General features: G+C 45.8%; 2 protein-coding genes across 3 annotated transcripts in view; one reads left to right on the top strand and one right to left on the bottom strand.

Moving 5' to 3' along the window:
- Positions 1-2,418, top strand: part of necab2 (N-terminal EF-hand calcium binding protein 2) — a 183,304-nt gene extending 180,886 nt beyond the window's left edge. For both annotated transcript variants that reach the window (XM_061246264.1, XM_061246263.1), the window contains 2 exons: positions 1,545-1,636; positions 2,046-2,418. In XM_061246264.1, the coding sequence (XP_061102248.1) occupies positions 1,545-1,636; positions 2,046-2,074 (121 nt within the window). In that variant the 3' untranslated portion in view covers positions 2,075-2,418. The remainder of the gene's footprint in view (positions 1-1,544; positions 1,637-2,045) is intronic.
- A 1,713-nt stretch (positions 2,419-4,131) lies between these two features.
- On the bottom strand, positions 4,132-19,547 carry slc38a8a (solute carrier family 38 member 8a). The gene is made up of 10 exons (XM_061245837.1): positions 18,949-19,547; positions 12,295-12,493; positions 11,575-11,731; positions 11,135-11,239; positions 10,633-10,690; positions 8,570-8,684; positions 7,757-7,904; positions 7,411-7,610; positions 6,774-6,825; positions 4,132-5,448 (listed from the first exon to the last, which is right to left on the bottom strand). The coding sequence occupies exons 1-10, from the start codon at positions 19,135-19,137 to the stop codon at positions 5,346-5,348; spliced, it is 1,326 nt and encodes a 441-aa protein (XP_061101821.1). The 5' UTR covers positions 19,138-19,547; the 3' UTR covers positions 4,132-5,345.
- Positions 19,548-20,409: the final 862 nt, after the last annotated feature.

The raw sequence follows: 20,409 nt of genomic DNA, 5'->3' as shown, positions 1-20,409 counted from the left end.
TGGGCGAGTATAAAATAAAAAAAATAAAAAAAAACATTTTCAACACCATTCTGCATCTTGACTTTGATATCTTTTATGGAAGGGCTTTTAAATTGGCCTGTGAGTGTCCTGTCCTTTCTGTTTTGGGAGGGGGCTGTTCTGTGATATATTTCAAGATATATTTGGATTTGGGGGCGGTGTGGGTGCGTTAGTAGTGGATGTGGGAGGGTAAGGGGGGAGGGGTTGTTCTGTGATATATTTCTGCATATTGATGTGTTTTTTTGGTGGTGGGGGTTAAGGGGACAGGGGGAGGCAGTGGGAATGTGTGTAATGAATAAATTCATGTTGGACCTCAGGAGGGGGGGGTTGGGGGGTGGGGCGCGAGGGTGAGGGGGGTGTTACCCCCTCGCTCACAGTTTGTCCCATCACAGATGACCCATATCTGTCACCATCAGATATTAATGAGCCCCCAAGCCCCCCATTCCCCCCCAAAACCCTGCTCTGTGCAGTGACAAGAAAAATAAGGAGCTGTGCATGCATGTGTGTGCGAGTGTGAGAGTGAGTGTATGAGTGAGTGTGTGAGTGTATGAGTGGGTCTGTGTGTGTATGTGTGTGTGTATACAATGGTGTGCACACATTTGGGCACCCCTGGTCAAAACGCCATTTGATGGCAGTGCTTTCAATCACGTACAGATTCATTATAACAGACATTTAAACCAGGGGTGCCCCACTGCATGCATTCCGATGTTTTGTGTGTGTATGTGTGTGTATGTGAGTGTGTGTGAGTGTATGAGTGTGTGTGTGTGTGTGTGTGTGTGTGTTTATGCGTGTGTGTGTGTGTGTGTGTGAGTGTATGAGTGAGTGTGTATGTGTATATGTGTGCGTGTATGAGTGAGTGTGTGTTTGTGAGTGTGTGAGTGAGTGTATGATTGTGTGTATGTGTATGTATGAGTGTGTGTGAGTGTGTGTATGTGTATGTGTGAGTGAGTGTATGAGTGTGTGTATGTGTATGTGTATGTATGAGTGTATAAGTGTGTGTATGTGTATGTGTGAGTGTGTGTGTGAGTGTATGAGTGTGTGTGTGAGTGAGTGTATGAGTATGTATGAGTGTGTGAGTGTATGAGTATGTATGAGTGAGTGTGTGAGTAAGTGTATGAGTGTGTGTGTGAGTGAGTGTATGAGTATGTATGAGTGTGTGAGTGTATGAGTATGTATGAGTGAGTGTGTGAGTAAGTGTATGAGTGTGTGTGTGAGTGAGTGTATGAGTATGTATGAGTGAGTGTGTGAGTGTATGAGTATGTATGAGTGAGTGTGTGAGTGAGTGTATGTGTATGTATGAGTGAGTGTATGAGTATGTATGAGTGAGTGTATGAGTATGTATGAGTGAGTGTGTGAGTGAGTGTATGTGTATGTATGAGTGAGTGTATGTGTATGTATGAGTGAGTGTATGAGTATGTATGAGTGAGTGTATGAGTATGTATGAGTGAGTGTATGAGTATGTATGAGTGAGTGTGTGTGCCGTTCCCTTCAGTGAAACACTGTGTACTCGGCTCTGCCTCCCTCAGACACCTGCAGACGGGGGCCTGTAAGGCCTTCCAGCACGTGAAGGTGGACACGCTCTGCCAGCCCGAGGCCGTCTCCACCGTCGCTGTGCCAGGTGAGCGCCACACTGCCCCCTCCAGTCTGGGAGGGGTACTGCACCAGTGTGATTGATGGCAGTGTTGTATAATGTTGGGAAACCAGGCTTCTACTGTAACTGAAAATGCTGCATCCCCAGCTGGAGTCCTGCAGTCATGCCTTTAAGCAAGGTAGTTAAGCTGAATTGCTTATATCTAGCTGTATAGATTATAGACTCTGGATTAAAGTGTCTTCAGAATGTTGAGTTGCAATGTAATGTCTCATCTCTATGACCCCAACCTCAAACCAGTCACAGTCCTCCAGCTGCCTGTATGTCTCACTGATTCTTCCCCTCGCTCTCCCTTTCTCCTAATCTCCCCTTTCTCTCACTGTCCCTCTCACTCTCCCCCTCCCTTTCTCCCTCTCTTTCCCTCCTCTCTCTCTCACAGCTGCCTGGTGCACCCTGAACAGAGACTGATGTGGGCAGAGCCTCTGGGAAGGTCCGCCCCCCTCTTCCCAGGCCCCACCCCCAGGCCAAGAGCCTCTCTCTCTGCAGTAGCCTATATTACCCTCTCCTCCTCCTCACCTCTCCTCTTCCTCCTCCTCCTCTCCTCTTTACGCCCCCTTTCCCTGCCCCCTCCCAAACCCCCTTCTCTTCCCTCTTCACTTCATTTTCTAACAGGTCTCCAAACCTCTCTCCCCTCGTCTGTCCTAGCATCCTGAGGCATGGTTGGGTCCCAGGGGCCTGATTAAGGAGTCCGAGTACAGTAAAGGAAAAAAGATATTAATAATCAATCAATAAGCTCCCCTCCCCCCGCACCCCTCCCCCCCCCCCCCCATCTCAGCTGAGAGGTAACCCTGCACCCCCCTTCCCCCCAGTCTTACAAGCACAATGTATATGAATACGCTAATTTACTAAATAAAAATATATACAGAAATATATATGGAAAGAAGATTAAATATATCAAACTAAAAGGATTTTATCTTAGTTTTATCTTAAATTAATAGTTTAATATCGTAAAATCATCACCGACGGTCTCCATTACCCTCCACTCCGGGCTGGCACTGAGGGACGAGACGTGGGGTAAATCTAGTCTCTCCGTTTCTATTCCTCACATTTCCCCTCTTCTTTCCCGCAGTTTCTTATTGGCGGAGTTAGCTGTAGTTCTGCTTGTCATGTGACCAGAGACTGGAGCCCACACGCAGAGCCCAAGACACCTTCCTCCCCTCGGTGACGCCTGGAAGGCAGCAGCTCGTAGGACAAGAGAACTAAATCACCACGGGTTTAGCAAACTAGCTAGCTCAGTAACATAGATACAGATAGTTTTGATAAAAATACATTACAGAAGAGTTGCCCGTGAAGTAGTATGTACACATCATCTGTGGTTGTCTGAGCAGAACCTGCTGCCTTCCAGGCGTCGCGGAGGGAAGGGTAGTACCGTGGGCACCCAGCAGAGGAAAAGCGTCTCGTGTTTATGACATCACTGATCGACAGGAGTGCTCTGACCAACGGGGGCTCCAGGTTCCGGGCACAGCGGGCCCTCATCAGGCCCTCGATATTTCGGCTGAGCCCTGTCAGACAGAGAGCGGAGGTCCAGGGTTAGACAGGGGATGTTTTTTTGGCTTTTCTTTTGGGCGAAAAACACTGTCCCGACTCCCCTGCATGACCATCGGGCGTCGGCTCCGGGTGCCTGGCTGTGCATAAAACAGCCAGGCGACGTTCCCCCAACATTTCAGCAACGTTCTCCCAACATTTCAGCAACGTTGTGGCCTACTGGTACACAACGTGACATTTTCTTTTCTACCCCCCCCTCCCCCTTCCCTCCACCTCTCCCCTTCACTTTAGATTTGGTGCATGTTCTCCTAAACGTACTGTATCTTACTTGCCGTAGAATTTAGCTGTGCTACTTTCAATGGGTTTGTGCATTTCTTACTTTTCTTTTATAATAATAATAATAATAATCCTTTGACTGACAAAAAAAGAATAAATAGAAAATGTACTGTACGTCCGATACAGAGAATGACACGTTTTCACTTTTATGGCATTGATTGAACAGTTATTCCTATACTTCTGTATGTTTCTGTAAACTTGCTTTCTCTCTTAAACTTGGCGTAGAGACTTACAGCAGGGATGCAAGTGATATATTTCGTCTGAACATTGTTTAAATTCTAGCTCATGTAGAGTGATGATACTCAGAAACAATAAAGGTAATGTACTGGAATATAACTCTGCAAACGCTTCCATTGATTTACTCTCTGCTCTTGTGCAAATATAAATCACAACTATAAAATACAATTATTCTTTTGACATGATCCTCCAAATCACATGAATTACTCACCCTTTTGAATGGATTTCAGACCAGGAGAACAGTTTGAATATACATATATTAATCCATATAAACACACACACACACACACACACACTTACAATGACTATTAAAATAGTTTTTCATCCATAAAACATACCATTCTAGACATATTATTCGAGAAATGAAGGTATACAGATTTTATTGGAAAACTGATGAAACGGCCATGTTGGCACATGTTTTTTTTTGTTTTTTCTCTAAATGGCAGTTACACATCAGTTAGATACAGAAAAGCCTCTCCACAAACCTTCATATGCCTCAACCAGACCTGGGTCAAATATGCAATACTTTTCTGTGCTCGATTGAGCTTTCCTGGTGCAATTGAGCCAACCAAGAAGATCAGAAGGTGGGGTTTCATAGGTGCCAATAGATCAGACGAGCTCAGTTAAGCATAGAAAAGTATGTACTTGAACCAGGTCGGGCCTCAATGGAGTACACCTACACGTTTTTGGATTGAGAACCAATCAGGTTGCAGTCAAGGGCAAAAATGTCTTCCACATCTATTCCAGGCATTCCCTCTCATTATTTCTGTTGACATTTTCTAAAACTGGTACAATATCTAAATTTAGCATTTGCAACTTTTAAAGGAAACATCCTGTGAAATCTTTCAACTGAAGTTGTAGAATAATATTTGCAGAAGGGTGTCATAACCCAGAACACTCCACCTTCACGTTTGACAATGTTTTGGACACACTCACACACCCGCTAAAATCCACAAAAAACAATGTTCTTCTTTTTTTTCCTCAAACCCCTTCAACCTGCACCAGCCCCAAGAAAGAATAAAAAGAAAGAAATCGTTCGGCTGTCTATTCAACGGATTCTTCAGCCGTTTTTAAAAATCCAGTGTGTGACAGGAATTGAAACACGAACAACATGACCTTTCATGAACCCCCAAAAGCAAAAAAAAAAAAAAAACCTAGCCTCCCGTGGGCTGTAAACCAATCAAACAAGCGCACGCTCACCACGCTCAGCACTTAAACGGCCCGAAGCAGCGAGCACCTCATTGGTTCTCAAGCTCTCGCTCGCACCTCATTGGCTCACAGCGTTCACAGAACCTTGCGCTAGCAGCAGAAGAGCTGCCCGGGGCCTAAACATGAGGGGAACGGTACAGTATTAACTGGGCGGAGAGGCAGGAACTGTGTGGATCCCCCATAATCCTGAAGTACCCATGGGGGCAAAGTGGTCTGTGATGGAGGTGCCTTCAACTGGATTCATCCATGATGAGGACGTAGGTTAAGATTTCACCGAAGGCCTCGGAGTTGGCGGCAGCAAACTTGTCAAGGAGGTCCATCATAGTGACGATGATGAGGATGGTGATGGAGGTGACCAATACAACTTGTTGAGGAGCTCCATGACGGTGATTTCTGATGACGAGGATGATGATTAAAACTTGTTGAACAGTTCCATAACGGCGATTGTGGTGCTCTGTCCGAAAATGAAGGCTCCGCACAGGACCGTGATGGCGCCCCACGTCGTCAAAACAACTCTGGAGAAAGAGGAAGGAAAGAAAGAAAGAAAGAAAGGGACAAAAGAGGGGGAAGATAGAGATGCAGACAGACAGAACATGAACTTTAGGCCTAAGAAGTCATGTCATCATTTCCTTAAGTTCAGCTGAATGTTAAGTTTAACATTTCTGTGATTTCCAGATTTTTAAAAATGAACGGCCTATGGGAGAAATTAATGGGGTTTTCCAAATACATTCATAATAATATATGATATTTGGACATTTGTTTTTATATTACATGACATTATATTATATTTATTTATATTTCATTTCATTTGACAGACGCTCTTATACAGAGAGACGTACCGTTGATTACACTAAGCAGCTTATTGTGGCTACACCGGGGATCGACCTTGCGGGTCCCAGTCATGTACCTTAACCACTACAGGCCTCCTCATATATGACAAAATATGACAAATGAATGCCTTTCACCCATTTTTCACTTCACCAAAAAACAAAAAAAATCAATCGCCATTGCAAAACTCCAACACACAAATCACACACAGCGCTGCATTTCTAGATACCATTGACATGCGTAAACCATTTCCAGTTACCCATGTAAAAAAAAATCTAAACATTTTCTATTTTGTATATGTTTGTGGTTTAACGGTAGCCTTCGCAAGCTACAGCCAGGAGTGCTTGTGCATATATATGTATATGTATAATGTGTATATGTATAATTTATCAAACGCTTGCTCAGATAATGGAGTAATTAAATGAAGTGAAAGATGTTCATTAGAATTTTTCCCCCACATTTTTATTATATAATTATAAATATTTATATATAAATATTATATAAATATTTTTAAATTACATTTTTATTTATTTAATAAGCATCAATGATTTAATAAGCACACCAGTGTGCCACGCTGCATTAGCGTGGACTCAACCGCCAAAAGTCGAGACGCCGTACCGAACAGGAGCGCCCGTGTACTCGGCCTGACTCTCCAGCTAGTGTTGTTGCGTTACCACGGTGACAACGCAACACTTTCATGGCATATAGCTTACCAACTTGGGAAGTCCATACTATAACATGGACCGACATTAGCTCAGGAGGTAAGAGTGGTCGTTGGAGGGTTGCCGGTTCAATCCCCTGCCCTTAGTGTGTCCCTGAGCAAGACCTAACCCACAATTGCTAATTGCTCCTGAAGAGCTAATTGGAGCTATTGGTATTCGAGTGTGAATGTATGTGGGTGAATGAAATGCATTAATTGTAAAGTGTAACATGAATGCAGTCCATCTAGCATTTATACCCCACACACCCCCCCTCTCCCCACATTCATACCCCCACACCACCCCACACTCACTTGGTCCTGGGAGACACGGGCTCTGTCTGCATGGCGAATATTAAGCACAGACCTGTGGGACACACAGAGGAGGGAAATGCAGATTAGGGGGGGTGTGCGGTGGGGGCATCGTTGGGACAGATGAGACTCTGAGGAGACGGATGCAGAGAAACATGATCTGACAGACTGCAGTGCAGTCACCTCGCATCAAGAGGCCAATTATGTAATTATGCGTCTGGGGTGTGAACAAGTCTGATCCGTGTGACAGCAGCCGTCTGTAGCAGGCTCAAAGTGCATGCCTGCATATACACAACACGGCCCAGTCCATAAGTGTTTCGACAGTTACACAATTTATTTTGTTTTGGCTCTGTACTCCAGCACATCGGATTTGAAGAGAAACGATGAATATGATTAAATTGTAAAGTATTTACATCCATAAAGGGTGAACTTTATAGGTATGGCATCCATTTTTAGACATCATAATATACATTTCATACATTACACATTTCAGGCATTTAGCAGACACCCTTATTCAAAGCGACGAACAAAGTGCAAATTGAACACAGGGACAAGTGTGATGAGGACCCTAGAGGAAAGTACAGTTCCAAGTCCTAGCGTGACCATATAGATGTGAGTGTGTGAAGCAGCTCTGCCAGACCTGGGAAGATGAAGATGAAGAAGGCGCTGATGCCCCCGATGACGCTGATGACCTCACTCATGTCGGGGACGAAGATGGCGATGAGGAGGGTGATGGCCGTCCAGGCCACCGTCAGCAGCACGCGACTGCGGTTCTCATAGGACTGCGTCACCACGGCGTGTCTCCGCCGGCAACGCAGCAGCAGGTCATGAATCACCGACCTGAGGCACAAAATGGCCGCTGTTACATAAACTCACATACTATACACTAAACTCGCACTGATGGCATCAGCAGTGGTTCCACCGCGGCTAAGCTACATTAGCACCAGCGTCTCACACTGATGACATCAGCAGTGGTTCCACCGTACCTGCCCAGCAGTAGAATGATGGGATAGATGGTGATGATGGAAATTCCAAAGAGCAGCCTGGCAACGATCATGACGACGTCGTCGCCGGGGTATGACATCAGGATGTCTGCGGCAACCTCCTTTCCAAATGTCAGGAAACCAAAAACCCCTGGAAATGGGACAGGGGGCAGAGCCATGACGATTCAGCAAGTTATGATTGGCAGGGTGGATGTAGACTGCTTTCACCATGGTGCAGAAATCTCCCGTAAGAGTTTGTGAAATCTTGAGTGAAATAACAGATTTAAATCACCATAATGAAATAGATTGTCAGCAGAAATAATATTTCCTGTGATGTGGCCAATTACCTATAAACAATTACTACAAGAAAAAAATTTGAACTTTCATGGTACCATTATATATCAAAGTATCACAGTATCAATAGAAATGGAGTGGTATAAATGAATACCTAAGGACTTTATATTTCTATGAACTTAAAAGACTGATGCCAAATTCTAAAGCAAATTATTTGTTAATTATGCTATGCTATGCTTGGTTTAGTGACCTACATCAACTCAAGATATTGTGATGTTTCCTGCATCACTAGAAAATCTGATAAATTTGACCAATAGCAGCCTTCAGTCCTTGTGATTGAAAGCAGGGTGGGCAGGCTCACCCTGAGCAAGTCACCTAACCCTGAGTAGCTCCTGCCTCCAAACTAGCTGACTGGTGCCTTGCAAGGCAGCCTTTCACCATCGGTGAGTGCATGTGTGTGTGTGAATGAGAGGCATTCATTGTAAAGCGCTTTGGATAAAAGCGTGTGCGTTTACCGTTTACCTGTGAGGGAGTAGATGAGCAGGCAGAAGAGCATGGACACCACCGAGATGATCACCCAATGGGAGAGCTTCTTGTTCTCCATGCTGCTGTAGATGGCAATGCAGGCCTCGTGGCACTAACAGCACAAAGCAGTTGGGGGATGTCTTAGTGACTCACCGCTTTCATGTGTTTTATGGAATGTTCTAGTCAGTGTTCTAGAACTCCAATGCTTTCAGTCACCAGTAGCGATTGTTACATCAGCACTACTTTTCATTATTTCATTACTGCCATTAGGCAGACGCTCTTATCCAGAGCGACGTACAGTTGATTAGACTAAGCAGGAGACAATCCTGCCTGGAGCAATGCAGGGTTAAGGGCCTTGCTCAAGGGCCTAACGGCTGTGCGGATCTTATTGCGGCTACACCGGGGATCGAACCCCCAACCTTGCGTGTCCCAGTCATTTACCTTAACCACTACGCTACAGGCCCCGCACAGACAGCACTAGGTTGTTCAGATAACATCCTAGGTGAATTCAGGTATTCAGGTATTCCAGGACATCAGGTAATGTGGGACAGCTAAGTGTTGACATGTTTATTTCCCCCGTCTGTCAAGCGGCAATCAAATTCTTGCAGAGAAACCACATGATCGTAATTTCATAAATAAGGGGGGGGTCAGGGCAAGGTTCATATCTGAAGGTGATTAGTGAAAAGTGTCCTACTTTCTCTGACTTCACCCAACACATATTTGGGATCTCACACCTTAAAGTTAAAATCAGCCGCCGATTCAGACAGAAGAACCGTGGCGGACCTCATTGACTGCTTTCCTTGTTCTTTTACATTTCTGAGCAACAACAGAAACCAGCAGAACGGCTCTCCCGGACCTGGCACTGGAAGACCGGTCCTAGAGCGATTACAGGACAAACTGTCTGCATATCTAATGGGACAATTGTCCAGTGGGACAATGGGAAATTAAATGAATGATTATCTCTCCTGGTGTTCAAGTTGCAATTTATTGCACACCTTCCCTCACCTCGGTTCTAAACTGGCAGCTTTGGGTTCAGGGCAAAACCCAAAACCAGCAGAACCTGCAACCCTCAGGGATGAAGGTTCAGACCCGCTTTGCTTTGCATCATGGGAAATGTCCCCGACCCCAATAAAACCTCCTGGCATCATCATAAGCCTTACAGTCAAAGGAAGCACACAACAGTCACCTGAAAATTAAGCCTCTCATTTCCATTCACCTTGACCTTTCACAAATCCTGGCATGGAGGACATTGTTTAACAAGCCTGGCTGCTTTAACATGAGTGCCTGATCACACTTGGCAAGTTCAAACAAGCCAATTCCACTGAATGCCAACGCATCATTGAAACCCCTCCGCTGTAATAAATAAACTGTCTCTATTAATATCACAAGAGGGAAGGGTAAATCTTTGCACTTCAGCCCTGGATACCCACACTCACACTAGCATATGAAATGATTGCTATTCAAGCTCAATCTGTTCCTCTCAGACCTACCCACCCTCTAATATATTAAATAACAGCCATTCTGGCTCAATCTGTAACTCTCAGGCCTATCAACCCTGTAACATATGAAATAACCGCCATTCTGGCTCAATCTGTACCTCTCAGACCGAGCCACCCTCTAACATATGAAATAATCGCCATTCTGGCTCAATCTGCATGTCCCAGACCGGTCAGTCACAGCCTCTCACCCTACCTTCTCCAGTTCCTTCTCCCTCAATCCCTCCTTCCTCCCTCTCCTCCACCCGTCTTCATCAACATCTTCCTTTCATCCTATTTCTGTTGATTCAGCTCCAGCCAAGTACAGCATCTCTCATTAGATTTTCCACCATGCACACGGACCATCAAAGCTAACCGGAGAACAGCTATGCTAATTAATAGCCTTTGTGCAGTACATTATTTAAAGCTGACCTAAAAACTCACACAGAATTGCTCAACTTTTTTTTGGTCATGAAAACAAAAGCCAACAAAAAAAGCTTTTGAATAGAAAGACAAGATTTCTGGACACATTTTATCGCTTAAATGCATTCTGGGACAGCTGGAGTGGTGCAAAACGGGACTCACCTGAAACCCAAAGCAGATGGTCGGAATAACACTGAACATCGACGCCCATGAACTGATACTGGAAAAAAAAAACAAGCAAACAAGCAAAAAATTAAAAAAAAAGATACAAGAAAAGTAAGTGCTTCTCCCAGAGCCACCTGGGCTCTGACCTTTGAGAAGCCCAGTCTGGGCGTACCTGTCACCCACCCCGGCACCATGAAAAGAGCCAGCCACTAATTGAGTTCACGGCTCACAGACGGCAAATGCGGACGGGCCGGGGTGGGGGTGGGGGTTTGGGTCAGGGAGAGAATAGCCCTTGGAATGACCCTGGAGGCCGGAGGGCCCTGGGTTCTGTTAGCATTATTTATGAACAGAAACACAGTTCTGCTATTTCAGGCTATGTGTTATATTTTACTGAGAGAGACGGCCCCAGTTTGGCCTGGAGACCTGCTGTGCCGTTGACCAGAGACTGCTGTGGCATTTCTGCATCCACTCACACACACACTCACACACACACACTTACCCACTGGAGTATGTAGGGGTGATAGTGGCTGTATGTTCTTCTTTCATGTAATATTTCACGATAATGGCCACGGTCAGGTATGTGGCAGCGAGAGTGCCTAAAATACTGCACAGAAAGAACAGAGGCAGTCAGAAACAGCCACACGAATCCAGTAGCATCATCCCAGATTCACCACACATCTCTCCCTCCTCCCCCATTAGGCACTTTGTTAGAACAGAACAGAAAACAACGCCATCACAAAGTCATTTCAGGGACTTCAACCACCCCGAAAGATGAAATGTGACGTTTTTCCGACTTATATTGATTTTCATATTAGTGCATTAAGCAAATAAAAGACGTTTCTAAAAAACCTGAAAACACAAAGCCAGGTCGAACGGTGCGGGCGAGGAACGAACGGCATGCGCTTAGGCGATGATGAAGGGATCGTGTCACTGGCTCACCTGGTGTACTTCTGGAAGCCGATCTCCTTGGGGATGGAGAGAGGGAGGATGAGGATGATACACACGACGAAGAGGGCAAAGCGCTGGTCCGTGTACCAGTAGTGCGGCATCTCCGCCTCGGGGGACCCCGTGACCGACTCGTACAGCGAAACGCACACTGAAAGGCACAGGAAGTGACACGCTAGGAAGGGATGAAATAAACATGGACAGCAAGCTGAAGGGCTCAGATGAAATACCCGGTGGGACGTGGTAAGCTCGTCTCTGAGGGGCCCCCATTTTGTAATTATCATTAATCCGCTCCACAGTCAGGTCATGACAACGCATAGCATATATGCATAACGTATGCTGCCCGAGAGGTCGGGAGTATGCAAGCCAAGAGGTCAGGAGTATGCTAGCCGAGAGATCAGGAGTACGCTAGCTGAGAGGTCAGGAGTATGCTAGCCAGGAGGTCAGGAGTATGCTAGCCAGGAGGTCAGGAGTATGCTAGCAGAGTGGTCGGGCGTACGCTAGCTGAGAGCTCGGGCGTACGCTAGCAGAGCGGTCGGGCGTACGCTAGCAGAGCGGTCGGGTGTACGCTAGCAGAGCGGTCGGGTGTATGCTAGCAGAGCGGTCAGGTGTATGCTGGTGCGGGAAGCCAGGCAGATGCTAGCAGAGCTCAGGAGTACGCTAGCTGAGAGGTCGGCAGGAGGTCGGGCGTACACTAGCCAGATGCGAACTCACATTTCTCCAGCTGGTCCTGCACCACCACCAGGAAGGCCACGGAGATCATGAAGAGGTTGAAGACGAAGCAGACCTCGCACAGCTGCCCGATGGCGGGGCCGCACACCTCCCGCACCACGTCCTGGTACGTGTTCTGCCTGCTGATGGACGAGGAGTAGCCCAGGATCACCAACCCGCTGATCAGGAAAACTAGGGACACCTGCGGCACGGGTGGAGGTGGCGATAGACAAGAGAGGGAGAGAGAGCATAAAGATGGGGGAAAAGAAAGGGGGGAAAAGTACGCAAACATGCAATAGGCCAGGGCTCATCAAATTACGGTCTACGAGGGCCGAGGACTGCCGGTTTTCCACCCTCTCTTTACCTGGGAGTGTAAGAGTGTGTGTGTGTGTGTGTGTGTGTGTGTGTGTGTGTGTGTGTGTGTGTGTGTGTGAGAGAGAAAGAGAGAGTGTGTGCACGTGTGTATACGAGTATGTGTGTGTGTATAAGAGTATGTTTTTGTGTGTGTATGCACGTGTGTATACGAGTATGTGTGTGTGTATAAGAGTATGTTTGTGTGTGTGTGTGTGCACGTGTGTGCACATGTGTATATGAGTATGTGTGTGTGTGTATGTGTGTGTGTGTATATGAGTATGTGCCTGTATAAGAGTATGTGTGTGTGTGTGTGTGTGTGTGTGTATACACAGGTTCATACAACAGCGGATTCCCTGTGTGTAAGTAAAGGAGCCCGTTCATTAGAGGATAGCTGTGAGGATTCACACTCTATGGATAAAATTCAACACACAGTAACGCACAGAGATGGGAGGGGGACAGTTCTAAAAACAGGAGCGACCCCACAGCGACCTCTGACCCTGTCCAATATGCAGGGGGACACAAACAAAATTCCCTCTGTGCTGGAGTGTGTGTGTGTGTGTGTGTGTGTGTGTGTGTGTGTGTGTGGGTGTGTGTATGCGAGCGCACATCTCAATTCAACATCACAAACAAGCGTGCACCCAAAGGAATACAACGACTCACAGAATATTGAACAGACCTAAATTTAGTCTGTCTTTAATCCCACAGAATCCTTGTTAGCTCTCATAAAAGCAGTTTCCATAGCCAAGCCACATTATTAAAACAGTGGTTTGTATGTGTGTTTGTATGCGTGTTCATGAGAGAGTGCGTGTGTGTGTGTGAGAGAGAGTGTGCGTGCGCGTCCTCTTTTACCCTCCTGACAGAAATAAGCTAGTGAGCAAACATAGCACTTCTTCTGCAGTCGGTACCAATGTAATCACAGTGTGGCACCTGCTCCACAATAAGATTATCCAATGGTGATTCTTCTCATTGTCCTAACCAATCCAAAATCCAGCATGGCCTCTTCACCGTTACCAAGGTTTTTGGACACTGGCTTCCCCATTGGTCACAGAGGATACAGGCCCCTGGTAGTGCCATGATGTAACATCTCTCATGCCAAGCCACACTCGGGGGGCCAACAGGCCACTGTGCCAAACAGAGCATAATAACAGGAGGCATGGTCCAGCCTCCTGTTAATCGCTCTGTGAGTGAGTGAGAATGAGAGAGCGAGAGCGAGAGCGAGAGCGAGAGCGAGAGCGAGAGCGAGAGCGAGAGCGAGAGCGAGAGCGAGAGCGAGAGCGAGAGCGAGAGCGAGAGAGAGAGAGAGAGAGAGAGAGAGCCTGTGTGTATGCGTGTTTGCTTCAGTGCTTTGGATAAAGGCCAATAAATGCCAACGATTTACCATTCACCCTTTCACAATCACACACCAACGGCGACCAGCGACACCGACCAGCTTGTCAGGAGCATTTAGGGGTTAGGTGTCTTTCTCAGGGACACTTCAACACACCCACAGTGGGATCGAACCAACGACCCTCCTACTTCCATACCGCCTGAACCAATAAGATGAGAAGATGATGTCTATGGGTCACAGACTTCAAACAGTCATTGCACTCATGACAGGACATGAAACAAAGTATTAAACATGACTACTTTGACTTACATTACATTAAAGTGTCCCAAACATCATCCATCCATCCATCCATTATCTGAACCCACTTATCCTGATCAGGGCCGCAGGGGGGCTGGAGCCTATCCCAGCATACATTGGGCGAAAGGCAGGAATACACCCTGGACAGGTCGCCAGTCTATCGCAGGGCACACACACCATTCACTCACACACTCATACCTACGGACAATTTAGACTCTCCAATCAGCCTAACGTGCATGTCTTTGGACTGTGGGAGGAAACCGGAGTACCCGGAGGAAACCCACGCAGACACGGGGAGAACATGCAAACTCCGCACAGAAAGGCCCCGGCCGACGGGGATTCGAACCCAGGACCTCCTTGCTGTGAGGCGGCAGTTCTACCCACTGCACCATCCGTGCCGCCTCGTCCCAAACATCATGGCGCCCTGAAAAGACGTGGCTATGTATTCTACATTTCTACATGGTGAAACCATAGTGCACAAAAAGTCCCTTAAATAAAGGCTGAGAATGCAAATTGTTTGATTACAAATGTAAAATTGAGGAGTAAAGATCCAAATCAAAAAATACAGTACTGTGCAAAAGTTTTAGGCAGGTGTGGAAAAAATTTTGTAAAATAAGAATGCTTTCAAAAATAGAAATGTTAATAGTTTATTTTTATCAATGAACACAATGCATGAACAGAAGTAGTAAAAGAACAGAAGAAAAATCTAAATCAAATCAATATTTGGTGTGACCACCCATTGCCTTCAAAACAGCATGAATTCTTCTAGGTATACTTGCACACAGTTTTTGAAGGAACTCAGCAGGTAGGTTGTTCCAAACATCTTGGAGAACTAGCCACAGTTCTTCTGTGGATTTAGGCAGCCTCAAATGCCACTGTCTCCTCATGTAATCCCAGACAGACTCGATGATGTTGAGATCAGGGCTCTGTGGGGGCCATACCATCACTTCCAGGACTCCTTGTTCTTCTTTACTCTGAAGATAGTTCTTAATGACATTGGCTGTATGTTTGGGGTCGTTGTCCTGCTGCAGAGTAAATTTGGGGCCAATCAGATGCCTCCCTGATGGTATTGCATGATGGATAAGTATCTGCCTGTACTTCTCAGCATTGAGGAGACCATTAATTCTGACCAAATCCCCAACTCAATTTGCAGAAATGCAGCCAACAACTTGCAAGGAACCTCCACCATGCTTCACTGTTGCCAGCAGACACTCATTCTTGTACCTCTCTCCAGCCTTTCGGCAAACAAACTGCCTTCTGCTACAGCCAAATATTTCACATTTTGACTCATCAGTCCAGAGAACCTGCTGCCATTTTTCTGCACCCCAGTTCCTGTGTTTTTGTGCATAGTTGAGTCACTTGGCCTTGTTTCCAAAACGGAGGTATGGCTTTTTGGCCGCAATTCTTCCATGAAGACCACTTTTGACCAGACATCTCTGCACAGTAGATGGGTGTACCTGGGTCCCACTGGTTTCTGCCAATTCTGAGCTGATGGCACCATGGGACATCTTCCGATTGTGAAGGGAAGTAAGCATGATGTGTCTTTCATCTTTTGCACGAAGTTTCCTTGGCCAACCACTGCATCTACGGTCCTCAACATTGCCAGTTTCTTTGTGCTTCAACAGAGCTTGGACAGCACATCTGGAAACCCCTGTCTGCCTTTAAATTTCTGCCTGGGAGAGACCTTGCTGATGCAGCATAACGACCTTGTGTCTTGTTGCTGTGCTCAGTCTTGCCATGGTGTATGACTTCTGACATTAAACTGTCTTCAGCAACCTCACCTTGGAAGCAGAGATTGGCTGTTCCTCCCCAGTTGTAACCCTCCTTCTGTTTCCGTTAATGATTGAGTTTCAACCTACATTTTAAATTGATGATCATTAGCTGTTTGGTGTAATTGGTTAATCACACACCTGACTATATGCCTACAAAATCCCTGATTTGTGCAAGTGTACCTAGAAGAATTGATGCTGGTTTGAAGGCAAAGGGTGGTCACACCAAATATTTATTTGATTTTGATTTTTCCTCTGTTCACTCATTGAATTTTGCATTTTGTTAATTGATAAAAATAAACTATTAACATTTCTATTTTTGAAAGCATTCTTACTTCACAGCATTTTGTCACACCTGCCTAAAACTTTTGCACAGTACTGTATATATATATATGTCTTTGTCCCAAACATTACAAATCTCGGGTACATGGTCTCACTGTCTCTCAGGCTATGACAGACAGTCTCATATTTTCCAACATTTGCTGCTCTATGTCCCTCTCAAAGCACAACAATCCGTGCGGATCTTATTGTGGCTACACCGGGGATAGAACCACCAACCTTGCGGGTCCCAGTCATGTACCTTAACCACTACGCTACAATACCACACACCTATTCTAGGTTTGTTGTATTTTCTCATGCTTTGGCAATCATATCTACAAAATGCACATCATGCCAATAAAGATCATTTGAATTTGCATTTGTGAGATAGAGATGGATAGAGAGCGAGAGACAGAGAGACAGAGAAAGAGAGAAAGAGACAGAGAAAGACAGAGACATGTTATTCTGATTTACAATTATTGTGACTTCTCATGCTGCCTTCTTCGTTTGTTTGTTTGTGTTTTTGTTCATCCAACAAGCTTTGGCAATACAAGAGTGCTAATGTGTCATGCCAATAAAGCATTTTGAATTGAACTGAGAAAGAGAGAGCCAAACAGAGTGAAAGAGACTGATACAGAGGGAGAGATATATATAGATACAAAGAGAAGGGAGAGAGAGAGAGACAGACAGAGGCAGAGAGATCAAGAGATAGATAGATAGATAGATAGAGAGAGATAGAGAGATAGACGGATAGAGAGAACGTCTGTGTGTGCTAAATGGCTGAGGAGCAGAGGAGTGCGGGACACACTGGTGTGAATTGAAGGTGGAGGGGGGGTGCACAGGGATATGAGGCGTGTTAATGGGAACAAGCCCCACTGTGGGGGCAGCATCATAACACCGCAGCGATAATAAAATCCAACCGCAACAGGCCTCAACCAGTGAGCGATCTCAGCGGCAACCATCACACGCATGAACGCTACCCACAATGCAGTGCCCGCCAACAGGCCTCAACTGCCAAACTATCCCAGTGCCAACCATCACACGCACGATTGCTACCCACAATGCAGTGAGGGCCAACAGGCCTAAACCGGCGAGCGATCACAGGCCAACCATTACACGCCTGAGCACTACCCACAATGAAATGGGGGCCAACATGCCTCAACTGCCAAACTATCCCAGCTCCAACCACACGCACAATTGCTTCCCACAATGCAGTGCGAGCCAACAGGTCACACCAGCAGCCGAGCTGTCACAGGCAATGTACGTAACGTGAGCAGGCAACATTTTACTATAGGCCCAGGTAGATAAAACAAAACATTTATGTAAACATAATTGTAGCTATTCATGGCTATCAGTATGACTTTCCAGATCAAATCTCAACAATTTTCTCCTGTTTTCAGGCTCAAAGTTTATGGTTACTGGAAAGGTTCAGGGGTCTGAAGGAGTCTGCGGTCCCCGCTGTGGTGCTGATGGCAAGACCACCTGTCAGCAGGATTACTGAGTTAGCTGGATAACTAAAACAAAGTAAAACCCACAACCATCTCAAATCTGGAACATAGACTGAAGAGCTGTTCTGGGATTTAGTGCAGTTATCCAACTCAGTAATAATGCTATGTGAAATACACAAATCTCTTTTCCTTATCATTCCACACACTCTCCTCTCCCACTAAAGGCGACCGGTTACCTCTTCAACAGAACACGACACACAATCAAGAGCACCACACAGATACAGACACACACACAAGAGCTCCCTCCTCCTTTCAAATAACATCCCAGTACTGAGACAAAAAGACACAAAAAAGGTTTGCTGGTAGACAATGAGGTGGGTGGACAAATACAGTGCGTTGTGGTTGAGCTAAGCAATCCAGTCTACTCCTTTTCTTCCAGACCAATCACTATGGCAGTGAATAACAGATTGAGACTCAACCCACTTCACCAGTGGGACCATATATTCAACACAATCATTTGAAATAAATCCTAAATGCAAGCGCTAAATCTACCAATCGTCTCCGACGCTGTCAGGAATACAGCCTAGTTTTGATGACATCCTCACCTGCTCGCCTACACCTCGGCCATACAGCAGCAATTCTTTATCTTCAGCCCAAAGTTAATTAAGCTGTCCTCGTGTGACAATCAACTAATCGTGATTGAAAGGTTTCCTTCAGGGCCAGTGTGTGACACGGAGCGAAATTAACGATTTAAAAGAGGCTCAAAGTGCAACCTGAAGGGATTTTACGTGAGCGTGAATATAGCGCAATATCATCTGTGGTTGTTTCCATGACGATATATTTTTTTAAAGAGTCGTTATGCTAATTCGTGTCATAAAAAGCGGTGGGAAATGGAAATATTCCAGCCCAGTGGCACACCCAAATCTTCATCATTAATCAGCGAGAGCGCACATAAATCTCATTGTGGAACAAACATAATAAGGTCGCCAGTGCTCACTGCGGCTACTCCACCAGGCACCAACAATTACTTTAAGAAGCCCGCTACGTCAAATGACAAGGAAAATAAAATAATTGGCCACCCTCTAAAGCTAGACTTTTATCTGAGTTATACATGTGTTTTATCAAATAGCAATTGATAACTCACCAGTTCCACTGCGACGGCCGTGTTCACACCCCCAGCTTTCTGGAAAGCCCACGGGAAGTTTAGGAGCCCCGCGCCCAGCGCAGATTTTAGCATAATAAATATTGCACCGAAGGAACCTAGCCTCGGGCCGTCTGTGTCCAACGCAGGCTTGGCCAATAAGCTGATGCTCTCCCTCGCTAATTCTTCCATTCTTGCACGGGCCGCAGGCTCTGCTCTCGACTTTCTAAATTAAATCTCCGCGACTCCAACGTGTATTTGTGTGTGACGCTTTTCTCGGGCGGTACACTTCCAAACTTTGGGTGATATGCGAAGGGGGTGGGTGTTGGTGGAGGTGTCGCCAAAGTTTCCAAAACCAATCAAAGTTAATTTTCTTCTTCCAGGTCCCCCCCTTTCGCACCAGCGACCACCACCTTTGATAAACCCTAATTCGTTTGAATGGGCAGGCTGTCAGTTCGGCTTCCAATCAGGGTCCGCTGTTTAATTAAGTTGTGCGGGGTTGAAATGCCCCCTCTTTAATGGATCAACACATTTAACGGCTTGATGCAAAATCTGTTAAGTCTTCGACAACATTTCTGCCAGGGCGCCGTTCTTTCAGATGAAACTTTCAGATGTGGGCACGTGGGTCGACCCTGAAGCAGTTTACGTCACATGTAAGAGGTAGGTTGCACCTGTTGACTTAATATGAATTGTCATATAGGCTATAGGCTATTAGCTACAATAAACCTCTGTTCACCAACTAACCTTCCTCAGGTAAACGGGGACGAGGCTATACATTGAAGCCGTGGTACATTTTGGGGGTAATAAAACATTGTAATGACAATACAAATTATAGGGCTACTTCTTTCATTTTATCGCATCTGAAATGTTTAAACATAACGAGAACGGAGAATGTGGAGACACGTCTCAACCGTCACTTCACACTTCGCCGTTCATTATTTGGAATGCAGCATGACCCCGTGACCGGCATCCCGCACACTCCTACAGTAAATATATCTGGCGCGACTCGAAATCGACTGCGTGAACAACGCGTGACTGGCTGCAAACTATCACCTTGGTGTGTGGGGGCGGTAGGGGAGGGGGTAATGTGTGTTCAAAGCAAATATTTGTGGTCTCTTGTGTATATATGTGTGTGTGGTGGGGGTGGGGGAGCTATGTAATAGAGGTATGAAGACATACACATGCTTGTTGCTGGGGCGGTACCCTATAGGTACATAAAATTGTACCCCTAGCCTGCAATATACAATTAACTTCTACCTTTTTTGCTGGGAAAACCTGCTCATTTGTACCCAAAGAGAACATTACTGTACTTTCTGGGTACATTTGGGAATGTGATCCTTGAAGAATAAAACTGCACCTCCAATGTCACCTTATTTCTGAGAATGTATACACAGTAACGTGGGCCAGCCTCATTGTCTCCTTTTTTTATTGCAGGGGGGAGTTAAATGGCCAGCTCCCAGTCTA

Source organism: Conger conger, chromosome 6 (genome assembly GCF_963514075.1).
Source record: "Conger conger chromosome 6, fConCon1.1, whole genome shotgun sequence".
Taxonomy (NCBI): Eukaryota; Metazoa; Chordata; class Actinopteri; order Anguilliformes; family Congridae; genus Conger; species Conger conger.
This window is presented reverse-complemented; position numbering and strand designations above follow the sequence as displayed.

Coding starts and splice junctions, on each gene's coding strand:
- slc38a8a (XM_061245837.1), bottom strand. CDS start 19,137: ATGGAAGAATTAGCGAGGGAGAGCATCAGCTTATTGGCCAAGCCTGCG. Junction 8,685..10,632: donor CCATCTGCTTTGGGTTTCAG/GTGAGTCCCGTT, acceptor TTGTGCTGTTAG/TGCCACGAGGCCTGCATTGC. Junction 7,905..8,569: donor GCTCATCTACTCCCTCACAG/GTAAACGGTAAA, acceptor TCCCATTTCCAG/GGGTTTTTGGTTTCCTGACA.